General features: G+C 40.7%; 1 protein-coding gene across 5 annotated transcripts in view; it reads left to right on the top strand.

Moving 5' to 3' along the window:
• Positions 1 to 21,637, top strand: part of cabin1 (calcineurin binding protein 1) — a 112,128-nt gene that overhangs the window by 81,718 nt on the left and 8,773 nt on the right. For all 5 annotated transcript variants that reach the window (XM_088618492.1, XM_088618491.1, XM_088618489.1 and 2 more), the window contains 5 exons: positions 555 to 718; positions 1,113 to 1,209; positions 1,617 to 2,306; positions 10,774 to 10,848; positions 20,646 to 20,937. In XM_088618492.1, the coding sequence (XP_088474618.1) occupies positions 555 to 718; positions 1,113 to 1,209; positions 1,617 to 2,306; positions 10,774 to 10,848; positions 20,646 to 20,937 (1,318 nt within the window). The remainder of the gene's footprint in view (positions 1 to 554; positions 719 to 1,112; positions 1,210 to 1,616; positions 2,307 to 10,773; positions 10,849 to 20,645; positions 20,938 to 21,637) is intronic.

Below are 21,637 nucleotides of genomic sequence, written 5' to 3'. Positions count from 1 at the left end.
AACATATAATTACACTTTTAATTTACACTGAAGTGTTTTTACTTTATATCAGTGACAGAACTCCTTCATAGATATCTGGGAGGTACCGAGCTGGTGATCTCTCTAGTGTTCATCAAAAGAAATAAAATAAACGTTTCAAATGAGAGGAGGCCATTTGGCCCAACTACCCATTTGATTGTTAGTAGCCTCATGATCTGAGGATCTCATTCAGCCTTTTCCTAAAAGAGGCCAGGGTATCAGCTTCAACAACATGGCTGACTGTGTAAAACTAACTCTCTGAATCTCTCCCTTCTGTAGACCCATTAGGCAGGTGTGGACCAGGTTAAAATGATCTTTCAAATTGTGAAGAGGACTTACTCCTACATTTTAGAGAGGTGGACCATTCTTACACTTTGTCCCAAGGAAAGATTCAGCCTGCCAGACATGTCTGACTTCTGTGTGTGTTATGGAATCCCTTCATTCTGTTACCTAGAACAAAGTGCTGCACTGACTCATTCTTTCTCTGTTCAAGGCAATGCTCTTTGGTTCACCTCTCTTTTGTGTGTTTTTTTTAGGGAATCTGGCGTATTCCAGTGGATGAAATTGATCGCCCGGGCAGTTTTGCATCTCATATGAACCGCTCCATTGTTCTCTTACTGGAGGTGCTATACCAGTTGAAGGACCACGATACTCTGCTCAAAGTCTCTTTCATGCTTCAAAGGACTCCAGACCAGGGAAAGTAAGTTTCTCTCTTGGATCGTGCTGTATGTATCTCATTAACTAACATTTTTAACATGTTAATGATTGCTCGTGGACATGTGTGTGTTAGTGTGGTATAGTAAACACGTAGAGTTTGATATTCCTGCAATGTTAGCTCTAATTTTAAAAATAATAAGAATAAGGTAGAGTGAATGAGACTGGTGTTTTCTCAAGCTAAAAATGCTTTTATCACTAATAATACATGCTGCGTATGATATAAAGGCTCTACAGACTGCATATTACCAGAGTCGTCTGGTTTTGCTGGCATGCTTGCAACCTGTTGTAGGCAAAGAATAAAGATAACAGCTCCCTGAAGGTCTGACCACTGTAGCGGCGCTGTGCAATGATTTCTTGTTCTCTGTCTGTCGTTGTAGGAAATATTTACGGGATGTCGACCGCCAGGTCCTTGCCAAGAGAGCTTTTTTTCTTACTGTGAAAGTACTGGAGGAAACTCTGAACAAACTCACTGGGGTAAAACAGAATCCACCCGTGAAGCACTACATTTTAACGTGGTCTGAACAGCGGATAAACAGTGTCGCTGTGGAAAGCTGGTGAACAGTGGCTTCAGAAGTTCATCTGTGATGTTTATGCCATATCTCTTTCGCTTGAAAGCTAGCTGATTTTCCTCTGCCATTCCTTCTTCCTAATTATGAAAACATTGCTCACCAAAACGCCGACCAGACTCATTTTTGTTTCGGAGAAGCAAAAACATCAACAGAAAATCAACAGGCAGGGTCATCTTAACTTACGTACTTAATCGACAGCTTTTGTCTCAAAGACAACCGTTCTAAAACCCAGCTTCAAAGCTTCTGTCAGCTGTGCAAATCCTGGAAAAAAAAACTGATTTATTTTGGTTTTCTCACTTTGATTCTTTTAAGGTGTCAGAACAACCGACTTCCAAACCGCCCCCGGGGTTCATGGGGGAGATGACGACGGACGTTTCCAACAAGCCCGGCGCGGAGGACAGCAAACGACAGCTGCCCAAGAAGCCGGCGCTGACGGAGGGGGTCAGTGCGCAGAGCTCGGACAGCGGGCCGAGAGAGGGCCCCCGCGGACAGTCTCCTCAGGCCATGGATACTGCCGATCAGCAGGGTGATGACAAGCCTGGGAGGAAGGAGGCCGGAGGGGCGGAGCCGGCCAAGCCTGGGGCTGATGAGCCCATGGAGCTGGACTCTGGGGCTGGACAGTGGGGAGGGGGCGGCAGGACAGACGCCGCCTCTAAATCCCTTGAGACGGACTTCGTAAAAGCCGGCCAGGTTTCGGAGGAGAAGGCCCCAGGGACGAGCAGGGCTCCAGAGCTGTCCCTAGAGGAACTCAGCATCAGCTCCAAGCAGCAGCAGCAGCAGCAGCAGGCCACCACAGCCAAGGGCCAGCTGACTGCCAGCGGGACAGAGCCTGGCATCGTCCGGAGACCCAGCAGGAAAAGGAAATTGTTAGAGGACGCAGAGTCCGGTAAAACGCTTCTGTTGGATGCCTACAGAGTGTGGCAGCAGGGGCAGAAAATCATGACCTACGACTTAGGCAGGATTGAGAAGATCATGTCCGAGACCTACATGTTAATCAAGCAGGTAATTCCACCCGTTTCTTTCATTGTTTATTTGCAGAAAACCGGACTGAACTCAATTGCTAGCTTCCACTTCCAGTTCTAGGAAGGTTAAAAAAGGAATGATTTGGGAACTGGCTTGAAAGAGGGAATTGGGACAGCAAAAAGTGAAATGGACACTAATAAGAAATAAGTTATTTCTCACATCTTTGGATCAGCCCCTTTAGTGCAGAAAGGGTGTGAACGCTGTGTTAATGTGGCAATATCCCTTTGTGTTGGGCTCGCTCACAGGCCTTCCTGCAACTCCTAATCATAAGACACCTGACAAACTCATCCTTAAACAATTTATATCCATCCATCAACTTTTAAACTGCTTTATTCAATACAGGGTCTTGGGGGAGCTGGAGCCTTTCCTGGCAAGCAACAGGCATAAGACAGGATACACCCTGGACACCACACACATGCACATACAACAGGGCCAATTTTCCTAGAAGCTAATTAACCTACTAGTACCAGTCTTTAGACTGTGAGAGGAAACAGCACCAGGAGGAAACCCACATTTGAGGAGCTCATACAAACTCCATGCAATGGGCACCCCAGAAACTGAACCCAGGGCCACAGCACTGTGAGGTAGCAATGCTAATCAATGCATCACCGTGCAATCACCTTCACACAGCAGTTCGGAGTATTAAGGCTTATTCTGGAAGCTGAGATTCCCAAACAAACAGCCCACAGTTGGCACCAGCGTCACAAGTTAGAGCTGAGAACAGTCAGCCAGGGCTCTCTCTGCTTTCCCGGCTTCACTCCTGCAAATCCCTGGACAACTGCAGGCCTCCAGTTCGGTGCTGCCGTCCTGTCGGGCTGTGGAGCTTGCAGCATGTCAAGTAATGAATGAGCAGCCGTGTGGTTGGGCGTGCTGGAGGGGGTCATACAGGCTGGTATTGTGGTACAGAGCATCCTCTAACAAAAACTGGTTGGGTACGTCACAGAAAAAAAAATGAATGCCAAAAATCAGTCGACAATAAAATCGGTCTCGTTCAGATTTGCCGCACCAGTTGTTTTTACAAAGGTAGGATCATGCCTATACAGGTATTAAATACTTTTGTGCTGTTCCAAGAATCTCTGCATTGGAAAGGCTTACTCAGACCAAGTAGGAAAAACCGCAGTATAGTTACAGTATATACTATAAATTGTATTAATATTATTGTTGTCCAAACTCTGAACTTCATTTTATGGTGTTATTTCATCGACACAATTAGATTCATTTACAGTCACAGTGTGTAATTAGTTATGGAAAGAAATGCTTTAAAGGCAACTAATTCCCTAACATTAAACATCTTTCTTCTGGTCCTTTACTTTGGCTATATTCCTTCTTATTGTGATGTTTCACATTTCATCAAGAGTGGAATACTCTGAAGTGTTCTCTGAGCCTCATTAGTAATTATTAATTTTTGGAATTAGTTTCACAGAATTAACAGACTGACACATATAAACACATTCACAGGTAAACAAATTGGTTTGTGGTGTTCATTTTTTGCCAAAGGATATATTTTTCTTCCATACATTCAGACCTTTTTACATGACATATTTAAGCACTTTACTTTGGTAGTGCTGTTTGGTTCTCGGAATAAGTAGGAGAGGGTCACAGAAAGTGTGTATATGCAGCCACTCATTACAACAGTACATGATAATAATAATAATAATAATTGCTTACATTTATATAGCGCTTTTCTGGACACTCCACTCAAAGCGCTTTACAGGTAATGGGGACTCCCCTCCACCACCACCAATGTGCAGCATCCGCCTGGATGATGCGACGGCAGCCATAGTGCGCCAGAACGCTCACCACACCTCAGCTATCAGTGGGGAGGAGAACAGAGTGATGTAGCCAATTCATAGATGGGGATTATTAGGAGGCCATGATTGGTAAGGGCCAATGGGAAATTTGGCCAGGACGCCGGGGTTACACCCCTACTCTTTACGAGAAACGCCCTGGGATTTTTAATGACCACGGAGAGTCAGGACCTCGGTTTTACATCTCATCCGAAGGACGGCGCCTGTTTACAGTATAGTGTCCCTGTCACTATACTGGGGCATTAGGACCCACATGGACCGCAGGGTGAGCGCCCCCTGCTGGCCCCACTAATACGTCTTCCAGCAGCAACCTTAGTTTTTCCCAGGAGGTCTCACATCCAGGTACTGACCAGGCTCACACCTGCTTAGCTTCAGTGGGCTGCCAGTTGTGAGTTGCAGGGTGATATGGCTGCTGGCCTAATAATAATAATAATAATAATAATAATAAACCTCGTGTCATTGATGTAGTGTGCTGTGATCTCTTTGGTGCTGTGTTGTTACATGTCTCCTGCTCATCTGAGGTGTGAAAGCACTCCCACTAACAGTGGGAAGTTACTGTCGTGGAAAATCTGGGGAAACCCCCAAACATATTATTTGCTAAAAGTCATTTTCTGTGGAGAAACGGGCTTTCCGGCAGACACATTACTTATTTAATGTCTCCTTAAACAGTATTTAAAAGCGATCATTGTCGGGGAAATAGATAGTTATTACTTTTAAGCAGTGTGTATGTATTTAGAATTAAAGATAATAGATATAGAACGGAAGTGAAAAAGACTCTTGCGCAACTTTTTGAAGTTTGTTTTAAGGGAAAACCCCTGTACTTTTGACAGTCGTATGATATATTTGACATCACTTTATCTGTTTTTCTCTGCTTTTTAATATGTCTGTATTTCCACCACGGCAGAAAATGAGGTCTACAACAGCATCCTGGATTTTGGGTCTTTTGATGAAAATTAGTCTGTAGTATTTTTCATTATTGTTCTTTTTTAATCTAGCTTTGTTAGAGATGCTGAAAGCGAACTCTACAGGTCCAGATCATTAAAAAAACAGTGTCTTACAAATAATGTTGGGAGTTTCTTTTTCAGTCATTTAAATTGCTGACATTTTCAGCACACGAAGTTGACTGATCAATGAATGTAGGAGGAAATGCTTTGAATTGCGTAACTGCATGTGGCTTGTTCAATACTGCCACACAGACCTACAGCAGTTTCTGCAGCTCTAAAGGGCTTTTTGTTAAGGCCAGGGTGTCATGTTCAGCCGCTCATTTTTGATCTACCAGTTGACATACTACCACACTAAACCTTAGGTGGCCAATTTATTTTAGCGGAGACAAAATTAATTAAAAACCTCCCCTGCTGTTGGGAAAACATTCACAGTCATAAGTGGGGAAAACAGGTCAGAAGTTTCATATTTTTGCATTCTGTACCTGAATGAGGTAAGATGGCTGGTGAGAATTTTCTAAGTATGTTGCTGGCTTTGAAGCTGCAGCTTATTTAGCTTCTCCTAGTTTTCTCTTGTTGGGTTTATTTTTCACTTCCACTGGAGAGGCACGCTGTTGATTCAAGCTTTTGATTGTCTGCTTCTTGTTCTGCATGTCTTATACCAGCCTTCTTGGTCACAGTGTGCTGTATGTGACAAGGAACCTGCTGCCCCTTTTTATATCTTGAGTTAATTAGTACAGTAACTAATGAAACAACTGATTTACCTACATTACAATATGGATGTTATGTGCTTTCCTTTCTTAAGAAGCACTGTCAATATTTTTTTATCTAATTTCTCTGTCCAGGTGGGGCACCACCACTAAACGAAGATTTGATTCACTCAGTGCAATCCATCCCAAAACTCATTCAGAAACACGCTGTCAAATTGATAATGTTCTATCTGAATCATGTTAAGTCAGATTTCAAGAACCTTGTGCTACATGCCTGTAATTCAAATTTGTGAAAGCTACATGTCCCTTTTTCTGTACCAGTGGAAAAAAACAGTTGGAGACTGATTAAGAAATCTGTGATTTCCTTCAGACACTCATCTTGTAATGCTCACGAAGGCATGTTTCAGAATCAAGTTTTAAAAATGGCATCAAAAAAAGATATGAGGTCAACAGTGTCTCTGAAGCCCTATGTCAGATCACGTGGGTTGAAAGATTATACACATCTCATGGTTTTACTTTCATGGATTAGTGTTTGCATGTTTTATGATTTCTCTTGGCTTAATCTCAAACTGTTTGCCAGTATTTTACTGTATAAGCTAAAACCACAGAATTGCATGTTGTTTGTATTTGTACATTTATTTATCTGTAAAGGAAATAGATTATAAAGTCAATTATTTAACCACAAGTCCTCCAGTAAGGTTCGTTTTCTGTAAGCTCACCAAGGGTCGGTTTGTTAACTCTTGACCTATAAAGGGTTTCTGCTCCCAATGATTCGACTGTTTTTGATACTTTCATTTTTAAGCTTTTTATATGGGGTCAACTGAGATAAACAGTATCTTATAGAAGGTCGGTTAAATTCTGAGTATACTTAAGCAATATAAAAGAGAAATCTCTCTATTGCTGGAAGTAGAACAAGAACTAAGAAATCTCTGAGTAATTGACAGCTGAACAATTTTTTTTCCAGCTTTTTTTAATACTTTGCATGAATTGACGTATCCTGGGAAAGATTATCTACCTGGAATCGTTAATACTTCTATCGACATTACAAATATCCTCTCTGACCTGAAAGTATTCCAAAATGAGACATATTGATTTGAAGGCAGTTTCACTTTTGATTCTGTATATTTAGAAATTCTTCAGCTGTTTGGCTACGTCATAGTTTTCTGCATTTGTTAAAATCTGTGGTCAGTGGATAGACATAGAGGCTGTGAGTGGTTTGGCTTAATGCATAGTACGTATGTATGTTGCATGTAACAGATGTGCTGTATTGTTATCTCCAGTGTGTGTGAGCACTGATGGGTGTTGCTTCTGTGCAACTATTACAGAGTCTGCAAAACAATCTAGCATAGCATGTCCAGACAAGTATATGACAAAACAGAAATGAAAATTGTCAGGTTCTGGAACTAGGTGAATTTTTTCTTATGAACCAAATGTTTACATGCTTAGATTTTACTGTGTTGCAGTATACTTTTTAGTTTACGATTGCATTTTTTTTTTTGGCTTGCTTGATTGTGTCTATTGATTAAACTCTAGCTCCTGGCAAGAGAAGAGTTGGCTCAAAGAGGAGATTGAACAATTTTGTCATCACAGTACTTTGCCATCATAAATGGAGTGCAGATGGTGATGAAAAGTTAATTCAGTCGGGTTTCTGTGGAAGGAACAATTGGAGTTAGCGGATTGCATAAAAAAAAGCAGCCAACCTGTTTACAGAATTAATGAAAGTACAGCCCAGGAGTGAAAGAATGCATTATTTGTTATAGAACTCGCTGACAGATTCATGCTGATCACAACTCCTCTGCTTCTCAACCTCTTTCAGCTCTCACGTTATCTAGCATATGGAGGAGAACTGTAGATTGAATGTTCAGTGAAATAGTCTGTGGGCATTGAAGACTAAAAGCAGCACAACTGCTGTATAATAGGAAGCCAACATCTTGGAATAACTTTGCATTCGTTGCGTTGTTTGCATAACACTTACTGTCAACTTTCAGTTAAATAAAAATACTTGATAGGAAAGAATCAGACGGCCAGTTTTCTTTTTTAGCATTTCAGCACAATTTCAGAGTCTTGACTACACAGACTTCTTATGCAAAGTTAGGGTTGTGCCCTTTATTTTAACGGAACATAAATGCTTTAGAACAAACTGTGTATTCAGACACATTCTCTTTGCATTATATTGTCTTTAGAAAACACAGATGTTACACTGTTACGTGTCATGCTCTACACCAAGTAGAAACCTGTGCATCACAGTTGAGCTCACTCTGAGCTTTTCAACCTCAGAAATGCCATGCTCCCTGAACAAGCACAGGTTTTGGGTCCCATTGTAGTTGTCACACATGGATGAGGGCACTATGAGAATATGCTGTCGTGTTGCTTTGTTGTTCCTTATCTGAATGCCTGAAGCAGCTGGAGGAACTGTTTCCTTGTGTCTGATGGGATTACTGGTATTACTGCACAATCCATCTTTGTAAGTTCATAATTCTGTCTCTCACTGTATAGGCCTATGCATTGTTTTGGCCTCTTCTATATTCCTTCTACCTCCAGACGTTTACACAAATTAAATCCTTTTTTAGGCTTTTGACTGCTCAGTATTTTATGTAAACATCTATGTCAGGTTTGAGCTTTTGACAAAGTCACTGATCCAAAGGTTTATTCAATCGCCCTACGCTATAAAACCTAACGAGGATTGAAAATCAATGAAGGCCAAAAATAAGGCTTTTAATAGAAAGCAGTTGAGTGATTGTGAAATAGTGACTTTGGATATATATTCTCTGAGAATGGTATTTAATTAAATTTAATGGTTTGGGATAATAAGGTGATTTAAGCTTTTAATGTATTAGCCATGAGTCCTCAAATTCTCAGCTAAATCCTCTTCTAGGCCTGAAAATACTTACAGTACATACCGCAACATAACTGTAATCCAGGCTTCAGCTGGACTTGAATCAGAGAAACGTTTTCAAAATCTAAGATCTAATTAAAAGCAGTGCAGCCATTATTGGGACAGGTTTAACAATACAAAATCAAGTTATTGGGTTCAGTCCTCCGGTGCTGGACAGTAAAAGTCCCTGAAGGGTAGGTAGGTTGTAATATGTTGATCTGGGGGTTGCAAACAAGGAACAGTCCTGAAAAGTGTGTAGCGCTGTTAATTTTGTGTTGTGCAGCGGAGAGCAGAAGAGGCAGCACAGATTTTTTAGATGAGTGTGCTGGCACCAGTTGAAACGAACTGGGTCCCAGAGGGAGGGAGGCGGGTGGACTGCTCAGCACTGCAGACTGCCTGAGAGCCACGCAGCCCCACTTCTTTAATTGGTGGGTGGAGGGGATTTTCTGTAAAAGAGGCAGAGTGGGAATGTGTGATCAGACATAATAGAGATGTCAACCAGAAAGCCGAGGCTGTTTTCTGTAGGAACTGCCAGCCGAAGGAAGCTGATCCGTAAATTGCCAGAAAAGATTATTCCATCTTTTAAATTGCGTTTACTTTGACGGGTTAAAAAACATTAATCAGGGGGGAGATCTTCTACTGATTTCCCTTCATGTTAGCCTAGTTGTCAGTTTTTTTCGTAATTCACTCTTGTCAAAAATTATTCAAATTCTAAAATGCCTTTAATCAGGCCTAGCAAGGAAGGAGATGTGAGTGTCTTTGAGGAATTCAGAAATCTTGCAGCAGTTCTTGAATTTTAAGCTTTAACCACCTCCATTAGTGTCATTCCACCACCTTCCCACAAATAACAATGTGAATTATATAATTTTACGAGGCCTGTGAGTCTTTTATTCCCTGTTGAGTGGAGTGGAGTGCTGTGATAAGGAATTCGGGGTGTTCCTTAAAATTCCTGTATCTCAGCTCCACATTTTTGGTGTCTATTGCCAGCAGAAGACAGGAAACTTTAGAACCTCTAACATGCATCTGCCTGTTCTATTAACATTCCTCATGCTGTACAAACATGCACAGCAGCTCGTATAATTCAGTGTCATTGCTTATGCATGTGTGAGGTGGGAAGTGCCTGTTGAATGCGTTAAAAACACTGTGTTGTAGACTGCTCATGTGTATTAATTACAGCCTTGTGAGTTTTCAGGTTTTCTTGCAAAGGGTCATCAGGCACAGTTTTTACCAGTGTCCCAGTTCAATTGGTCTTTTTTGTACAGTTTAATTCTGTACAACTTAAGCTCTTACATCCTTCACTCTGGGGTGTCTTCTGCAATTCTGAAAGACTTGCCTTATAATCGTCTGCTTTATAGTCATGTGTTTTGATGTTGCTTGTTGATGCAGTGTGTAAATGGCTGTATTAGAGTGCTTTTTTGATTGCTACATAATGAAATCCCATTGCAGGGAAGTAATTTTCAGGCTAAATAATTTGGTATCCATGTGACTTAATTTGTTTAATAAGTATGTTAGAAAAAAAAGAAGAGACTGGGAAACTGTATGTTCCATTTTTTCCTAGGCCTGTCCTCTTTTATTTGGTTCTCATTTTTTTAAGTTAATGAATGTGTGGGATTTTGCCTGCTCACCCATGTTTACAGCTGTTGAAGTTCTTGCCCCTAATATTTAATACTTAATATTAATACTGTTAAAAGGTACATGCATGTTTGATGCAGGCCATTTTGCTTCTTGTGCAGATTTTTTATTAGTAGTAAGTAGACCATTACAATTTTGATTACAGCCCCAGCCCTCCTTACTTCCAAACCAGTGATGATGGGCAAGTGTCCTCTTCCTAAGTATCTGAAATATGGTAGCATGGGTTAGATATCTGTTGCCTGCTTCATTGTTTACGAAAACCCTTAGTAAAGTTGAAGAATTTGAATACAGCTGTTTCTTGCACTACATGTGAGAGAGATGCCTGTCTCTGTCTTCAGATGTGTTTTTTTTTCTGCCTAATTAATATTCCAACGCACAGCTTGAGGATGGCTGGTGCATTAAAATACTGTGTATCACAAGGGTCCAAACATTAATATCAAAGTGCAGGGCTTTTAATCTTTTATTTATCTCCTCCGGCAGGTCGATGAAGATGCGGCCTTGGACCAAGCAGTGAAATTCTGCCAGATACAAATGGCTACAGCAACACAGAAACAGGTAGGGTGACCTCTCTTGGCTGTACATATATTCCTCTTTATTGAATGAGCTGGGCACCAAACTTGATAAAATGCAATTGGGGGCAAGGTTAGATCCGAGGTGGCCCCTTCATTGATCCACCAGCGGGGGAAATGAATCATAAGGCACCGCCACAATTTTGGGGAGCTTGAAGGGAGACACAAGGAAGACTGAAAACAAGAAGCCATCCATCTTGTTGATTTTAACATTTTAAAAATCAAAGAATGTCATGTCCTGCACATCTCAACGCGCCACCTAAGAGTCATCTTCAACGTCATGGGCGAATGCTTTTTCCCCAATCACCCACGATGCTTTGTGTACATCAGTGAGACACGCTGCTCCCTCTAGTCTACAAATGTCCACTAAGACGCATTCAATGAGTAGGTAGACTAATTATCAGAACAGCATACGTCCCACTCTCGAATTGAGCAACACATTCACCACCTCCAGTCCTCCAGTCCGTACATTCCTAATTAGTGAGTGCATCTGTGTTTATGCTTACACACATGCAGTGTGTAAATAAAGCGTAGCACAGAATTAGCACTAACTGGGCAAGTTCTTCTGCGCTGGGGGGCACAAGCGTCGGCTCTCTCTATCTCCCCTTGCCTACCGAGTCTCACTTGCCACTGTCACATCCCACTGCAGCAGACATTTCTTCCGTCGCTTCCAAAGCAAGCCGTCGACGACTCTTAATCACAGCGGCTCCATTGCTTTCAAATGCTGAAGCGCAGACGCAACAAAAGGAGGGGGAAAAAAAAGCAAAAACCCAAAAGAATTCCAGGTCCATCATGCAAAGCAGGAGTAAGAATCAAAAGCACAGAGCTGGTGTCCCGCCTGCAAAGAGGCAGGTGTCAGTGAGAGGTGTGGGAGCGTTTGTCCGTTTTGTGAGCGGCAGCTGGGAGTCCAGCTGGTCATTTTACCCAGTTCTAAAGTTTCTCTGTTCTAGAACGTTTCCTCTGCGGCTCAGGCCGGTCTGAAGCAGCTGCATTGTTGCCGTTGTTATGAAAGCCATCGGGCCCCGAGATCTCGTTTCAAACCAAATTACGTCCCATTATAAACTCTTGGTCTGAAACCATACATATGATCAGAATACACATCAATATGGACCTCTGGGGTCTGGGGTTCAAATCCTGGGTGGGACTCTGCTGTTGTTCCTTTGAGGAAAGCACTTTACTCAGACTGCTCCAGTCTTACACCAGACTTACTCAGATTCTCCAGTCTTACACCAGACAAACCACATGGGCAAGATGGGCTCTTCTCACCTGTTACCATTCCGAAGCTCACAGTATATTCTCTGCTGTATGAATGGTTCTCCAGTGTTTCTTTTTCATTCCTTTATACTACCAGGTAAAGCATTTGAAAACAAATTCTCTTTTACATCGGATATTTGTATTGAATTATTTATCTTCCAAAGAACTGTCAGGTGGTCTAAATGATATCTGGCTGAAAATTAACACAGATTTCTGGGCACATATATAGGGTATAGGGTATATATATATAGTTTATAGGGTCTTCTTTTAGCTTTGTTTCAGTGAGGGAAGGCAGATATGATTCAAAGAAAACATACATCTGAACATGAATACTTATAAAGCATCTTCATAGAACATGTTGCTGGAGCTGCTGAAGGGCTCAAGCACCAGGGGTTCTTGTCTAACACAGATCATAGTTCATGATTAAGGGTTCGAATCTGTATCACGGCACTAGCCGACTGTGGCTGGGTGGTGCTGAATGTATGGATGAACGATGCTGAGGGCATGATGGGATTAAGCAGCCTGAGCTCTCCCTACTCCCAGTGATAGATTGTCACTGGTAGGTATAACAAGAATAATTGCAGATTTTAAATGTAAAAAAGAAATGTTTTCTGTCTGAAACAAAGATGATATACGTAGTGAACCTAAAGTAGAAGGAAGAGAATTAAATAGAATTGGTAACAAGTTCTTTAACCTAACAGAATACCATGGCTATTTTCACATCTTATTCAAGACACTATTTTATCATAACATGCAGTATTTATGTTGAGGAAAGATGAGTGACAGTTTAAATAATGGCAGTTTGTGGTTGCTTCATCTGCCTCTGCTGTGCATTGAAACTTAGCGACTGTTTGGGTTGAGGGGGAGGTCTCTTTTTAACAGTCGTGTTATTATCTAAGTGTTGAAATCATAAAAAAGGTGTCTTTTTTCCCTTCTGTTATTCGATTATTAATTTTCTTTTGATCTTTAGTACAGTAAGCGTCACGGTACCATACAGTACACAGAAGGAGATCTGTGTTCACTACAGTGGTTAGCCATGGCCCTTTTGAAGTCTTTAGGAGCACGAACCTAGAGATGACTCAATCAGCCAGAGCTTTGCTCAGTGAATCCCCTTGTATGAAATCGCTCTTTGCCTTGTGAAGTGGTGCACTTCCTTTGAAACTTGTCGTTTTTAAAACCGTGAAAGTAAATGCTGGTCAATTGATATACTACTTTTAACCGATCAGTAGGGTTTTTTTTGTAGCATGTCTGTTACTATATCAGAGTGTATATATATGTAAAGGGCACATCTACTATAGTATATTATTCCCATGCAAAAAAGGAGAATCAACTCCTAAAGACTTTTTTTAGTGTTGCAAAAACAAAATCAGTATTTTTGTCTAGTCTACTATACTGTGTATATGTATTATATAGTCTTCAACTATATATAAGTGTTGTTGCACTTATTTTACATTGTGTACTGACTGTGTATTAAAATGTATTGAAGCTGAAGTAACACTCAAGTCTTGCGGGTTGAGCACTACCTTTTCAATAGTGACAGATGCTGTGCTGAAAGCTCGACACATCTCTTTGTGGTTCGAAGCCAAGATGTCATTTGGCAGCAGCACCTTTGTGCATTTCCTTCCTTATGTCTTCAGTGTTTGCTCTTCCTGTTGCCACGGCAATAAACTCAAGATCAGAAGTCCCATGCATTTTTATCTGTGCTATCTTTTTGGTTTGTACAGAACATAATTAGATGGACTACTGCTCTGCATTCTTTTGCTTGGGCTGGATGTCTTTGAGATATAAAACCCCAAGACATTTTGTGTTGCTGCTTTTAAACCATCTACTGCTTTCACAGCAAATTAACATGAACTGTGAAAACAACTGCAGAATCTTTTCTTTAAAAAACTAACAGCGATGCATGAGGACAAAACTACAATTGAAGTGCTCTGTAATTGCAACCATGAATTATTTTCTCCTTAATGTACAGTAATCCTCAGCTTCGAAAAGGAAAGAAAACTGCATCACTTTACGAAGAAAACTGCATCACTTAACTGAGTGAATGAGCTCTGGGACTCATTTTTCTGGTTTTATAAATAAATAAACTCATTTCTGAAATGTATAATTGTGACCTTCCTGAACTGTAGAAGAGGGCAGTTTGTCTGTGGGTAAATGTATACATTTTAGAGTTAAACATCATTCACATTCAAATTTCACATGTGTATTTTATAGTAATAATTTTTACAGAATAGCATATTGTACCATTTCCAACATTTTCTTCCAAGTACGTTAGCCATGTTAGACAAATTCCCAGGGGAGGATGGGAATTGAGTAATTATTTCAGCCTTAACTGTGGCTGACAGGAGGCATCTGCTCATGCAAACAGGGGACTGTGTGCCTGAGTCACTGTACATTGACATGCTTTTCAGTTTGAGTAGCACTGTCCTGAAACTGTATGCCAGTTTCTTAGCAGCCTAAATTTGAATCATGTTCACAATAGCTTTTGGTTTTTGTATTTTGGTTTCTTGGTGTGGGGCTTAGGGTTGTAATGCTTTTTGCAGGTTCTGTAATTTACTGGCAAGTATTGGCAGTAATACAGGAAACTAGGTTCCAGCGAAACTTTGGGGGAGACAGGGCAGAGGCGGCTATAGGAAGGTGTCGTTACGGTGGTGATCTCTTTAAGCATGCCTAAACCTAGGCACCTGGAGGTATTCTGTTGTCTTGGCCTTCACTCAGTTAACATTTCAAACAGTGTTTTGCTACTTTTATAGTGTACAGTAGCTCATTTGTTTCAAAGCCAAAGTACCATGAGACATAGGCATCCAAAGCTCCATTGGTTTTTTATTCACTAATTATTGTGTGCAGTAAACCCTTCATTTACAAAGATTCAGAAAGCATGTATATAGCATATACATATATATTTCTCACGTAATAGTGTGTATTTGGGCTGAACACTTCATAATTCATAATTTAACAGACATTTGGTAAAACTGACACCCCTTCCCCTCTATCAGTATGGTAAATTCCTGTCAACAGTCCTATTATGCAGATACTTTTTTATCCCATAAGAACAGTCATATGTACTGTATTGTGATGTATATTATTATAAACTAGGAATTACCTTTTCGTTCTTTCAACGCGTCTTCACAGTGAACACAGTGTAACATTGTTTTTTCTTGGTTGTGACACCAAGCAAGGCGTCTGCGTCAGGGTTATTGCCATGATTCATGGGTGGGGAAACAAAGAAGTGCCTATTATATGTAAAGAACTGATAAATTTAGTTCCTTGTTTTGAAAGGTGACACTTTGTTGCATTGTCATACAATGGCATAACTGGGACAAATCTGAAAATGAAGGGTTTGGAAGAAAGACTTTAGGCTGGATATCCTGAAGATGGGCACTGAAAGTGTAGATAGTGTTTTACAATGATGTTTAGGATTGAACGAAAGAATTGTATCTTTTTTTCTTCTGCTCAGTATTCCGTGTGACAGTATTCCCATGTATCCTAGTGCGGTTATTTGAGAAAGGTTTGAATATTTTCTCATGTTCTTGCTGGGAACGGTTCCTGAAAGCATAAAGAGCTGGATGAAGTCTTGACAGCTTTGTCCAGAGTAATGGATGATAGAATGATTAAGGTTTTGATTAACAAACCTTGAGAGCTTGAATAGTGTGTTGCATGTTGAAGTATTGTGGTTGGAATGGTTTATCTTTTAGCTCCCAGTGGCATTGCTGAAAATTCAGAAGGACTCTGTTTCTTTATTTCACAGTTGCCCTAAATGGTATTTTCTCAAAGATTTGGCACAATTTGGCAACAAGGAAGGAGGAAGAACTGCATCATATCAGCAGAACAGTAACACCATTCAAGTGCACTGCAGAGGCAAATGAGCAACAATCTGGTGCTTCCTGTTGTGTGGTAACATTGCAGCCTTAAACTGATTAAGATGACACAGAGGGCCAGATCTGACATTGCATTCTTCTTTGTTACTGGAGCATTTCCATGCACATGGCTGCTGCTATCCCAGTGGAATAGCCAAGAACATTCAGGGAATTCTGTCTCACTCTACCTTGAGATCTGTAGATGTAGATGATGCGAGTCCCTGCTAAGAAAGCTATTCAAGTCAGGCCACCTCAGTACTTCATGTGCTAGGAACCCTGATTTGTATCACTGTGGATCAGCGAACAGTAATCCCTCCTTCACCACTCTTTGTTAATGCTTGTCATATGGTGATGCTTCTGAATTGGCAAATAAATAGGAGCGTCTGTGACTACACCAGACATCTCTCCTGTAAACTGTCATCATCACTTACTGTTACATGCAAAGTCATCATTCAGCAAGATAGTCATGAAATGAGACTCATTGTTTCCTTCACGTCGCTGCTTCAAATATAAAGAATAAAACAGTTTGCTCTGCTTGCCTTATTCAGTTGTTTCCTGAAACCAGGAAAAGACACCAGGCAACACTGCATATTATTAAAGAGTTAAATCTTTGTTTTGTATATTCTATTTTGTGTGCACCACAAGCTTTAGGAACATTTGATTATTATTTTGATAATTTCTGTAGTTATAGGAGCGTAACTACAGAATGTTTTCCCACCAGTTCTGTAGTTGCTTTTTAGATTGTTTATTATTCATATACTTTTAAATTATTTTCTCTTGCTTTCCAGCTACGATTTTTAATATCATGTTAGAGAAGTCATGATTGTTTAGGGTAGGCCATTACAGTTGCATAAAATCCATCAACATTTTGGTTTACTGGAAATTGTCCGTGTTTAGACTGTACACTGATTTCCCTATGTACTATCAGGTTATTCCAATTATACAGTCAAGCAAAACTTACTGTTTAAATGGAAAAGGTTTGTGTTTGATTTGGGCCAACTGAAAGAAAATCTGAAAACGTGGGTGTATGTGAAACTTCTCATTTATTCCCTTGCCAGGTGAATCAGTTAATTTGTCTTCCCTACAAAGTGCTGATTAATCAGTGCAGCTGTTCAGATTTAAGCCTTAGCTGCTCCAGGCAATGCTGTTCTGAACACTTCTGGAAAGAGACAGCCCAGATATATTGAATAATGCTGATGGACAGCTGTGTGCTGCTCACTATTTTTTGAAAGGCCGCACTTGTGGGCCTGATGTGTCAGGGGGAGTAAAGCACATGGGTGTGATCATGTTACCTTACCCAGAGAACAGAGCGCTTGATTCCTCAGTTTCCGCCCTGAGCTCTCCATCTTCTTCAGGAGATGTTTTCATGTGGGTGTACAAACCAGGAGGAGCAGAAAACAGCAGGGCAACTTTAAAGTGATGTTAATCATATAGAGAAGATGAAACGAATCCAGTGCTCGTGGGGCTTGATGAATGGGTTTGCTTGGATGCTAATAAATCTTTAGGCTTCAAGTTTGCACAGACTGTCCTGGCTGATCTTAAACTGCAGTCTCTCATGCTTCACACTGATAAATGTTGCCCAGTGACAATGAAAAGATTTGGGTTTGTATTTTTTCCTTATTGTTCAAGGCTCTAACACTAAAGTTGCATCAGTTTGTGGATCTCGGGGTTCATATCGTGTTGGATGATATGAGAGCTGAAGTCTTTTAACTGCTACTGTTTTTCAAAAGAAGGGCTGTTACATCACAAGTAAAAGCCCATGTTGTGTGGATCTTTATTTTGTATACAGCTTTCAGTTTCCTATCAGGTTCTCATTGAATTATGTTCTCTCACATTGCTGCTTTCTGTAGATATGTGCGAAGTTTCTTGCATCCTACACAACTCTTGACTCAATTCTTTCTGCCATCCTAATAAAAGCTTGTATTTATTTTTATTTTTAAAAAGATTCATGCAAGTAAATCTTCCAACACTGAATGAAGAAAAATGCACATTTCCTCTTGGTCATACTGCACCCACTAAAAACTCAAAAAGCACTAATATTGTATCTTTATAAAAAAAAAACATGAAAGCTATTTACATATCCTTGTTTTGACCTCTCGAGATTGCTTCATGTGCAATCTCTGACTGACCTATATGACATCTGGGGCAGAGGTCACAACATCCACAATAAGTGATGCAGAAAGTACTTTAGCACCTTCTTCTAAATAAGGGTCAAAGGATGTACTCTTTACCTGGTTTCCAGGGAGCTCTGTGGTACAAGAAACGTGATGTTGCCTTCTTACCATGAGAACTTAATGCTGTGTAGTTCATTATGTAGTTATGTAGTTCTTTAACATTAAAGCAATGCTGTAGATTGAGGATACAAAGCAGCTGTTTCAAACACTGCTTAAGAAACAACAGAAGGCTTATGTAACTTACCTTGGTCCTGTACCTTGAAGCCCTTTCGTCGACTTGAAAGGCTAGGAGATCCCAGGAGAGAAGCCTGGCTCAGACATCTCCATCCTCCTTTTCCCAATTTAAAGATATAGAAATAAAGAGAAGCTTCCTGCCGGATTCTTATCACTGCCCTCTAATAAATGAACCTTCTAGGTTGTTCTGGCAAACGTTAAAATTGATTTGGTTTCTCAATTGAGCCTCTGTACTTGGTAAACAAAAAAAAAAGGGTGAGAGCACAGGCTGCAATGCTATTGATTTTACCCTGACAGAACAGGAATCTGGAATCATGAGGGATGTCTTGCTGTAGCTCTGATACTCTTTAAAGCCTGAATTAATATTACTTTATTACTTGTTGTACAGTATATGCAGCTGTATTCTTGGTGATACTTTGTCCTCCATAAACTATGACATTTAGCCTACTTAGGCAGACTTTGAGAGTTGAGTAGCAAATTCATGGAGAGGAAGCAAATCGGTGGTCTGCAGTGGTGTTTGTTCATGAAAAATGAAATTCTATTTCAATGGGAAATTGGGAGTTGCTGCAGTAACTTTGGCAGTGTAAAAGTAAGCAATTTAAAAGGGGGGGGAGGGGGGGATGAGGGGACATTACGGTCTCTTCCAGTACACACTTACTGTGCTTCTGTCTATTGCAAGAAATCCATCAGTTTATACTTGGGTTGTGCTGATACGAGAATAAAAACGGTCTGTTCTTTTTTTTCTTCTTTTTCTAAGTGTCAGAGTGCTGCGGGGTTTAAATCACTTGGTTAATTCCAGATCCATTAAATCTGCAGGTGTTATTAACTTTTGCCACAGGAATGGCTTTGCTCTGCTGCGCGAGGGTCCAGATTTGATTTTTGAGTGAACTGACTGAGGTACTTTCTTCAAAGCTAATGATTTAGAAGTGGATTTGTCTTTAGATCACTGTGGGGTATTCGGTGTAATGAGCGGCTGTCTCCATCACTCTTCCAAAACGAATTTGTTAAAACATTTTCTCAAATGTTTTTTTAAACAAACGTCCTTAAATGTTTTGCCAGTTTAGACAGGGATTAAACAGGTACTGTCATTTTAGTGTTTCAATTGCCAATGCACCGCTGGAATTGTGATAATTAAGGGATCAATTCTGCATATATGTGTGACTTATAAAGCATATAAGGTGCCCTGTAAACTACTGGATTTTAAAACTGCAGCAAATATTATTTGGAAACCATACTTTCAATGTATATATGAAAGATAAGTGAAGATTGAAAAATTCAGCTCTTTTACCACTGGCTGATATTTTCTGCATCAGTTTCTTTTCATTTACAAAAGGCCATTTATTGAAAGAGGGACAATTACATCTTTTTTTTCTGCTGAATTAATAGCACCAGCCAGCAATAACCTGCATAAAAATCTACTTTTTGTTAACTCGGAGACTAGAGCCAGCGTGCATCCATTTTGTTTGCTGTTTTTGCATTTTCCTTGTTGCCATGGCACCCCATCTCTGAGCTCTTTGGTTGTTGTTACAGGTTGTCCACGTAGCCCTTAATTATGAGTAGTCCTTAAAAGAAATACAAAAAAGTGCCAGGAAAGGACAGATGAGTCCTTCTCTGTGTGCTTTCTGAGCCCTGACAAGCCATAACTCTGGCTCTTCTCTCAAGAGCTGAAGGTGTTGCTTTTATAATATAAAAACGACAAAGTGGGTAAGCTTTGTTTATCAGGCCAGGTCAAACAGCCTTATTTGTAAGACTTTTCGCGCTCTTGACAGATAGAGTTGCTGTTCTTTCCTCAAACTGTATAAAAGACATTTACTAGGTTTTTTATTGCTTTATTCCTGAACAGCAGAGCGACATGTATGTATGTGGACATGGAGGGGTTGTTTTGTTTGACAAATGAACTGCAGTCTCTGATACATCTGGTATGGGTGTCTGAAAATGAACAGTTATTTAAGTTGGATCCTATTTATTTCTTTTAGGAGAGATCACTGGTTTTACATGATCAAATACAACTGTTAGTCACACTACGCTCTTGAGAATCATGGGGTATTGTTTAACGCTTGGTAGTTGGAGATCTTATTTCATTAAGCCTACCTTTAAAGGGTGAACAAAGAGCATTTTCTGCAGTTTCTGTACTTTTTAAGACCTTGGGAATGTTGACTCTCATCTTAACTCAGTTCAACAGACGTCCCAGTAACTTCAGCAAAGCATTCGTCTTCGCCACATCTGGCATTACATCTCATCTCTTCCCCTGGTCTTGATTTCAGTCAGCAGGAGATACACCCACCACGCCCAAGCACCCCAAGGAGCACAGAGAGGTCTTCTTCCCAACCGCACTGACGCCCCTGCTGTCCACTCCCACGCAACCCCAGGGTGGGGTGCAGGAGCCCTCCCCGTCCCAGGACTGCGTGCCCAAGCCGAGCTCCGACCTACCGCCCAAACCACAGAAACAGCCGCCTGCCTCCTCCTACTGCCCTACCTCCGGCGCCCAGGAGCACCCCCAGATGAGACGACAGCACAGCCACCCCACCTCAGCCACAGCCTACCTCCCCCCAGCAGGTGAGTAGCTGCTGAAGGAGGCCAATGAGCCCAGCTGTGAGTGGCCCAGTCCCTTTCCCAGAGCAACTCTCCCTGGCAGCACTGCTTTGGTCTTTCTTTTTGGCTGTTTGGTGAAAATGGAATATCTACAAAGTTTCTGACCATACCTGTAGTTGGAATTTGTGTCCTGGGATTCGTCCACTGATATCATCAGTAGGTTTGCCTATCGCATTACTTATTGAAGGAAGAACGGGAATTAGCTAATGCATATAAGAAAAGTAATAAAATGTTGTATCCAAAAAATTGTAGTAAAGGTTAGGTGTGAGAGGAAGCCATTTGGTCCAAAGTCCTTGTTAGTTGACTAGCTTTTCATGTCAGAAAAGGCTTTTGGCTTTTGGCTCTGGGGGCAGAAAACTGCTTTAAAAAATAAATTGACAGGGGAAACATTCAGATTAGATGTCACCTGACTAAATAAAAAAGGCACTTTAGTGTTTCTGGCTCATGGATGTTGGTCCATTTTCTTGTTAACCATTACACTGATGATGTACTTCATACAGTACAAATTTTGCATATTTAAAGTAGGGACGCTTTTTTAAAAAAACCCAATGTGTCTACAGCATCGTGAGAGGAATAGAAATCTGTAAGTAAAAGGAATTTTGAGTGTTTTCTGTAATTGTTGACAACAACCTGTATGTAGGAAGGTCATTCTCAACTATCTGAG

The sequence above is a fragment of the Lepisosteus platostomus genome, chromosome 24 (assembly GCF_059453375.1).
Source record: "Lepisosteus platostomus isolate fLepPlt1 chromosome 24, fLepPlt1.hap1, whole genome shotgun sequence".
Classification (NCBI taxonomy): Eukaryota; Metazoa; Chordata; class Actinopteri; order Semionotiformes; family Lepisosteidae; genus Lepisosteus; species Lepisosteus platostomus.
The sequence above is the reverse complement of the archived record's forward strand: the minus strand, read 5'-3'. Positions and strand labels throughout refer to the sequence as shown.